An 8482-nucleotide genomic window follows, 5' to 3' on the forward strand; every position below is an offset into this window, starting at 1 on the left:
ACTGGACAGCTTGAAAAGTTGTGTGGCGTGTCATCACTAGCACAAACATGACGTTAAAATGTGTGACCCTTCCAGCAGTGGGATCCTGCACATAATTCTGAACAGATCGGTCATTCAATTTTCTGTGTAGTCTGCTAAGTGTGATTGGTAATTCCTTCTGTCAATTATGTTTGTATCACCAATCAAAGGCTGCGGTCAGGTTTTTGATACCCCAGTGTCGATTTGTGCTTTGGCCTGCTGTGTCCACAAGAACTATAATGCAGATCTGCCTAGTAGAATGTGAGATTAGCTGTGGACAGACATACACCCACACATGGGTGAAAAGTTCAAATTACTTTATTGGAACACTTGTTTATAACATGGAGGGGGGGTTTCCCTGCAACATTGGTCAGGGTGCCCTCCAAAAACACACAATCAGAACAAAATCAGATGACAAATTAATTCCCCCAAAACATTCCCCATAACAAAAAATAATGTCTGAGCACCCTGAGGCATGCTGTAAAGTGTCATCAGCCATTAACCGCTCAGGATGCAACAATAATAACTACACATTCACATTTAAAACGGGGGTTGAAGTGATAGATGGACAATGAAAGGAATACAAAGTTATCAACCCTGCTATAATGATTCTGTAATAAAAGGTAAATTACATATTTAGCAACATAAAGAGTAACTAAATGCATGAAGAAAATAAGCAATCTGTCAATGTTTAAAGGGCTCATTTTTTAAAGCTGTGTACTTCCCCTTAGACTTTAAGATAAATCTAGGTCACAATACATCTGTGGTCTGCAGTGAATTGTGCATGTTACAGTACGTAATACACTTTACATTCATGGCTCAAAATGTAATTTGGGCTCAGAGTAACTATCAAGTGTAACCTCAAAGGTTAAAATGGTACTCTGTATGTAGCAGCTTTATGATGAGATACGTTACCTATGAGGACTCCCTAAAGGAAGTCACCAGGCTATAGTGTTTAATATAGAGTTTGCCACGTATAGTAGGAATAGGGAGATACGTACTAGACTAGACTATATCCTGGTATAGTACTGTAGATGCATGGAGGGATGTTTTTGTGATGGAAAAATATGCCTTTTTTCTCACGTTTTTTCAGGAGCAAGTCATTAGACAATCATTATGGTATAACTGTGCCACCTGGTGGTAAGTGTTTAAAAAAAGTATTATATCTTTAATGCCCCAACTTTCTTATTCCCTTACTTTCTAATCCTAAAGCTCCTTGTGAAAAGCCCCATTTTAATGTAAAAGAAAATGTTGATTCCTTCCCCAATCCTGGCATGCATCTACAGAATAGTGTGTTTGAGCACCCCCCTGGGGTTTAGCCAACTTACAGATCTATTCCCTTTTGCCGTTCTGTTTTCCAATCAAGCTACTGATGATTCCAGCCAAGAGAGTGGCCCCTGTGGCCCCACAGAATGCTGTGGACACCATCCACATCGTTGCTGAGCTCTCGTGCCTGTCCATGAAGCTCCTGTAATCTGTGGGTACTAAGACAAAGCTGCGGCCGTCTTGTGGAGCCTGCATTCTCATCACTTTACCTCCCTCCAGGACCACCTCGCCGAACCCAGTCATGGTAGTCCCAACACGCAGTATCGACTCGCTTTCTTTCTGCGCCACCAGCTTCTCGCCACTGATTCCCAACAGCACCACATCCAGCAGGCCCTCCTCGACGCGTTTCACCCTGCTGTAAACCTCCTCCAGGAAACACCCAGAGGCCTCCAGGGGTTTCTGAACCTTCATGCACAAGTCGCTGGTGTACGCGCCTGGACTCACCAGACTGAAGGGCACCGAGTTGTTGGTCTCCTTTCTATTCATCCAGCGGGAGTTCCTGGGAAAAAGGAATCCATGTTGTGGGTGTTTTTGATAAATCCCTCTTGTACATGATCATACGACTGTGTCGCTCGCCAAAAATGAACGATTTTCAGTAGATTTAGGCTTAAGACAGTGATGAATACAACAGATATTAAAGTTGCAATCCGTAACTTTTATGTCCTACCCAGGATCATTTGTACTGCTGTGCTATATGGAATGCCTGTTTGGGTTGAGGCTACATTGCGCTTCGACCTTCATGCAATACCCCACAGGATATATGATTCGCAATAGAAGGGCAGGTAGACCAACTAATACAACCACCACAGTTGTATTGGTTATATCAACATACTCTACCATGCAGATTGGTCAAATTAACGTTTCACTCACTAAAAAGTTATGGATTGCAGCTCTAAGATGAGATAAACCTTTATAGATGTCCAGGGGGAAATAATATTCGGAGTTGACCTACCATGTTTTGGTGACAGAGTTCCAGAATCTCCACTGTTCCTCCACAACTATCTGCTGAATCACACCAGAGCATCGTGGGACAAACTGGCTGGCCAGAGGCTCCCCTTCTGCTTGGATCAGTCCTGGAAACAGAAACAATCCCACCGGCTTTGTCTTTTCAATCTGGTACTGTGCACTGTACAGTCTATCACAGGTAAGTTTACACACAATTGTCATGTGCAGTAAATTGGCGTAATGCTTGTTTTGGTAAAAAATATCCCTGCATCATATACTTTCATTGGGTAAATACATTTACGACTTTTGTACCTTCTACAGCAACATAATGTAGTCGTTTGTGGGCTGATGTCTTCAGTATTTTCAACAAATGTTGATCTGGCCTGAAATTAGGGATTTCCTGAAGGAAAGCAACAAGAGATCAGCTTTCAAATAGGGTTCAAGCATCGTCAATAACTGCAAATAACTGATGTTGTTATTTAGTTTGTCTATACTTGCCTTCAACTTGCGTATCTCCTCTTTCTTGTCTTGGTATAATTTATAAAACAAGCGTGAGAGTAGGAAGCTGGATCCTGTCCCAATCAAAAGCAAGGGACTGATAGAAAAGTCACTCATTTTGAGTCTCTGTGACAAAGAAAATAGGAAACAGGAAACATGGACATGTCACAGTCACAGGAAACATGAAGCAGAAACAGTGGTGGAATAAGTACTCACCTTTTTTACTTAAGTAAAAGTATCAATACTGCAATTTATAAATACTCTGTTACAAGTAAAAGTCCGGAATTCAAAATGTATTTGAGTAAAAGTACAAAATATTGATATCAAAATGTACTTAAAGTATCAGAAGTAGAAAGTACTCATTATGCAGAATGTCCCATTTCAAATGTATGAAATGTATAAAAATCCTTTGAAAATAGCAGATCTACAAGCTCACAATGCTTGTAGATCGGCTATTTTCAAATGGCCAAAATGTATATAGGGCTGAAGTGGTTAGTATGTTTTGTGATAATAATCAAAATCTACAAATTAACTAAAAGTTTTCAAATAATTGTAGTGGAGTAAAAGTACAATATTTGCCTCTGAGATGTAATGGACTAGAAAAGTACTAGAACATTGGAAATACTCCAGTTAAGTAAAAAATATCTCAAAATTGTACTTCAGTACAGTACTTGAGTAAATGTACTTAGATACTTTACACCACTGAGCAGAAACACACCTGGCTGCAACTGTAACTGTACAACAACTCATAAAGCTAAATTACCAAGAGGTTTGGAGTGAATCTACCTTCTGTATGCTGCTGTTTTCAAATGAATGAATTGTAAATAAATAAAAACTCACCTGTTAGAAAGAACGAGGTCAGATTATGATAATGTTGTTGCACCATGTAATTAGGAGGACATCGAAAACAAAAGCTACTTGTTTCTTGTATTTCATTTCCTCGTCTGGTTTGTCTGTATGACGTCAGCTCCGTCAACCAATAACCTCGCGTCACCCCTCGGAGGAAAAGTCAACCAATAGGACACGAGCATATTGCCGTTACACCGAAATGGATTACCTATTGAAATGTGTTAGGAAATACATTAGAAAAACACCAAAAACTGTTTGAAGGTTGTCTCATTATGTTACGTGTTTTGTAATTATTTTTCTTTCATCTTTTTTTCTCCTTTTAAACAGTGACCTCTGGCGTTTCATAATTCAATAGATCGCACTTTTCGGGCAAACAGTGTTTTCGTCTTGTGAACACTAGGCGGCAACAATGTCACGTTTTGGTAGCTGGTTGGTTGGCTCTACGAATACAAGAGAACTAACTGGACACTATTATGAAGTGGGCATTGTGCAAATCTGTAGCCTATATAGAGTTGTTATACTCAAATTGGTGTGCCACATTCACCTCATTTGTTTGGTAAAGTATCAACTATAACATCAAGCATTTTCTTCATGTATTTTTGAGCTGAGAAGTTGAGCAAATGTCTGTCTGTCTGTCTGTCTGTCTGTCTGTCTGTCTGTCTGTCTGTCTGTCTGTCTGTCTGTCTGCCTGCCTGCCTGCCTGCCTGCCTGCCTGCCTGCCTGTCTGTCTGTCTGTCTGTCTGTCTGTCTGTCTGTCTGCCTGTCTGTCTGTCTGTCTGTCTGTCTGTCTGTCTGTCTGTCTGTCTGTCTGTCTGTCTGTCTGTCTGTCTGTCTGTCTGTCTGTCTGTCTGTCTGTCTTTCTTTCTCTCAATCGGCTTATCTGTTGCCTGTCATAAATGGGTTTTAAGATGTAAAACAGGGAATGGGCCAGTGGGCCAGAGAAATGACCAGTTTCTCTCAAGTGACTCTCTCTCTCTCTCTCTCTCTCTCTCTCTCTCTCTCTCTCTCTCTCTCTCTCTCTCTCTCTCTCTCTCTCTCTCTCTCTCTCTGTATGTGTGTCTGTGTTTGGGCCCACGTGTGTCTGTGTTTGGGCCCACATGTGTGCCAGATTTCGTTATCTTGGTGAACTTTGACTTTAGACACACACTCACCATGACCACCAAATAATATGTGGTCCCCCCCCCCCCCGCTCTTTGGAGAGGAGTTTAGAGATTGTGCAGAAAAGAGAAAATAAAATTAGAGTTGTTTTTCTTAACTCTCATACAGCCTTGAGCCTCCAGTTGACTATTCACAGCTAGTTTTTTGAATGGAGGCTTTCTTTCATAGCAGCCTCCATCTATGTCATGGTTAAGTCTGAGTCAGGTGTTGATTCATTCCTTTTGAAAACGGCTGTCCTTGCAGTGCATTCTATAACCACTGCAAAACAATGGCATTCTGGAACGTTGCAGTAAGTGGTAAAGTAAATAGCAGAACTGCATGTCTGCCTGGCTTGTATAAGGACCACTTCAGAAAATCAATTCTTAAAGGGATACTTCACTTCCGGGCCGCCGACACATTTAAAAAAAATATTAAAAATAAATGAAAAAAGTTATGGAAAATTCATGGCCCCCTCACGCATTAGAGTGTCCTACTAATGTGTGAGGGGGCCATGAATTTTCCATAACTTTTTTCATTTATTTTTAATATTTTTTTTAAATGTGTCCCCGGCCCGAAAGTGAAGTATCCCTTTAACCACTTTCAACCTGGGGTCCCTATTGGGGGCATGCAATTGTTGGTGAAACGTTTAAAAAGTAATGAAAAAAGATTACAATTGTTTCCAAACCAATGAAAACAGATCTACAATCTCCTAGATCAGCTATTTTCACTATTTTCAAATAGGGCTTAAGGGTATGGGTAGGCCAAGTGATATTTCTAGGTTAAAACTAAAGGTTATTTTTTTTGTTAAAAGGTTAAAGCACTATATTCTGATAGTAATCATTGCTATAGAGCATTTGTTCAATAACAGGGGTCTCCCTGTCTCTCCAGCTCTTTAATAAACAGAAAATACATTTTCAGGTGGGTTGCCAATTTCAACCAATCAGGAGAGAATTCCCATTCATCAGCTTAAATTCTATAGTGTTCCAGCTCAAATTTTGTCTGCTAATTTCTTTGTGTTATCACTTTCAGTTTCGCTTGTGTGTGAGTTCTCTCTCCTGACTGAATGAAATTCCCAACCTGAGAATGCCTTTTCTGTTTACTAAAGAGCTGGAGAGACAGGGAGACTCCTGTTACTGAACAAACACTCTATAGCAAGGAGAACTATCAGAATATAGCACATTTGTAACAAACAAAAGAATATTACTCATCCTGCTTTTAAGTGGTTAACCAGCAGGTCAGAGAGGCCAAGAGCTGAGGACTATCTAAGTCCTCAATAATAAACAATTTTGAATGTCTGATTTTGACCAAAGCAATGGAAAAAACAATTTGCCATTGCTACTTTCACAGATTTGCTTTCACATCATGAAATGTGCATTTGAAATAGGGCACATCATGTGCTCCCTATGTTGTATATACGTATCAGATGGTGGGCACAGGGCATGCATACGTGTATACTGTATGCACTGTACTGTATGTCTTCATCTGAAAACTAGTTCACCACTTAATCCCTCTAATCTTGTAAAACTGATCTGAGTTGGCTCTGTACTTGGTGCACTTTTTTGCTCCCTACACCAAATCTCTTCGACACGTTGTGAGCTTGTAGATCTGCTACTTTCGGGGTGGCAATTCTTCTTTGGTTGTCACCTAGAGATGAGCAGCAACATTGCCATTGCCAATAAGACTCTTCTCACAAGCTTATTATTGATGAAATTATGTGTGCCATTTTCTCATTATTTTATGCTTTGCAGATTATTGTTAATATATAGGTGTAAGAGCTGTATCAGGTATTAATTCTAGGAGTTTTTTTTTTTTATTATTTTTTTTTATTGAGAGTGGCCAGTTATTTTTACCCCCTTTTTCACCCGAATGTAATCGTTATGCCAAATGATTCCTCCCCAAACACATTCTGTGTTGTCACTGCTTTTGTATCGACTCACCTGCCAGTGAGGAGCCCCCACCGGGAGGATGTAGAGCCTTCGCCTTCATCCTACTCCTCCCGTCCAACACTCCCCACTGACAGGTGCCGCCCCCAGCCTGTAGGAGTACGTGCAATGATCAATTGCACGTACTCCTATGATGAATGATGCAATGTTCGCATTGAGGCCCGACAAAGCCGGATGCACTATATGGTGGATTTGAACTCACAACTTACGTGGTGGTGCAGGGACTTTACTCTCGAGCAGGAAGTGAAAACCACAATGACACTTGCAGTTATATTGTGTAATTCAACAGAACAATTAGAAATGTTAGAGTACCATGTGGTATTTTGCTCTAAAATTAATTCATTTAAGATACTGTATCCCTAAATAGAGCTTTACATGGCTCAAGTTCGATTTTTGAAAGTCAATGCAAATGAAAAAGGTATTGGTTTTGATTATTGAAAACATTTGTGTTTCATATGACCCTCACTTTCGTAATGACTTATGCATTTATTCTCATTATACATTAGACAAATTAGACATTGCACATGTGGCCTATCCAAACAAACCCACCCACCCCCATACAGGCACATGCATGCTCGTGTGAGTGTGTGTGTGTGTGTGTGTGTGTGTGTGTGCATGTATGTGTATGTGTATGTGCGTGCGTGCGTGTGTGTATGTGCGTGCGTGCGTGCGTGCGTGCGTGCGTGTGTGGGTAGATGGGGCCAGAAAGCAGTATAACAAAGAACCAAGTTACACACTAACTTCACAAGAACTACTGGTTCTACTACTACTGGTTTTAGTCAGTCCCCCAGTGACCCTGCTCATTGTCAAACAGACATAGGAAAGAACCAGGTGTCAACCCACTGACCCCAGGTAGATCAACATGGATCCAACAGACTGCTGACTGGGTTGTCATGGCAATAATGTGTATGCTTCCTGGACAAAATAATCCTATGGTCTGCTCTTAATTTTCACAATAGCATGTGACTGCAGAATGACACACATTGACCAAATCTACAGACAATTGGCAGACAGAGATGACTGTGTTGGCCCGCTACACCCAGTGTCACTCATGTGTATGTCCCATGGACAACAGATATTATGAAATAAGCATTGTGTCTTCCAACTCTGCACAACGTGCGACTCGTGACTGACCGAATATTAGACCACCAAATACACAACCCCATGCCAAACAAAACAAAACACAACACACATACCCACACACTGCTATCATAAGACAACTTCTTCATGCACTGCATTAAAGTGTTTCAGTAAAACTACTGAACTGGCAGATCTTACTGAGGATTGCCTGGAGTTTCTCCAGTCACCACCTGATTTTGTCCATTAACTCGTTATGTCACTTTCTCAGAATTGCATCAATGCCCTATTAACTCCATATCTGGAGTTGGATCATTGGAGTGTTTAATACTATTTGAATTTGATTAAGACTTAACATAATTGTATCTATATTATGTGCACGTACAACTTATTTGTCCACTAAAATAACCAAAGTTACTCTGTTATGCATATTCTATTTATTTATTTTGGTTTTGTTAATACAGTGAATGGGAATCAAGGTTCCTGGTTATTCTATTTTGTCTCTAGGGCAATTTGGACAAATACCAGCTGCCACATAACAATACATGCAATTATAAAAACACTGTATATGGAAATGTGTATTTGCATGAGTGGATATGCAAAAATATTCACTGATATCTTTGTCTCTGGGTCTTGTGTGTTTTAAAAACCTTCGCAGCCTAAATAATATTAATTATTATTATTATTAA

General features: G+C 40.2%; 1 protein-coding gene across 1 annotated transcript; it reads right to left on the bottom strand.

The window, feature by feature from the left end:
* Positions 1–318: 318 nt before the first annotated feature.
* On the bottom strand, positions 319–3729 carry mul3 (mitochondrial E3 ubiquitin protein ligase 3). Its single transcript, XM_080440197.1, has 5 exons — positions 3628–3729; positions 2788–2913; positions 2602–2689; positions 2297–2417; positions 319–1843 (listed from the first exon to the last, which is right to left on the bottom strand). Exons 2-5 carry the CDS (start codon positions 2902–2904, stop codon positions 1351–1353), a joined length of 819 nt encoding a protein of 272 aa, XP_080296323.1. The 5' UTR covers positions 2905–2913; positions 3628–3729; the 3' UTR covers positions 319–1350.
* Positions 3730–8482: the final 4753 nt, after the last annotated feature.

The sequence above is a fragment of the Gymnoscopelus braueri genome (assembly GCF_963280865.1).
Source record: "Gymnoscopelus braueri genome assembly, chromosome: 10".
Taxonomy (NCBI): domain Eukaryota; kingdom Metazoa; phylum Chordata; class Actinopteri; order Myctophiformes; family Myctophidae; genus Gymnoscopelus; species Gymnoscopelus braueri.

Bases quoted from the DNA above. Each gene is read 5' to 3' on its own strand.
- mul3 (XM_080440197.1), bottom strand. From the start codon at position 2,904: ATGAGTGACTTTTCTATCAGTCCCTTGCTTTTGATTGGGACAGGATCC. The intron at 2,690-2,787 runs GCAAGTATAGAC...GCTTTCCTTCAG, and splicing joins AGGAGATACGCAAGTTGAAG to GAAATCCCTAATTTCAGGCC. The intron at 2,418-2,601 runs GTACAAAAGTCG...TTCTGTTTCCAG, and splicing joins ACATTATGTTGCTGTAGAAG to GACTGATCCAAGCAGAAGGG.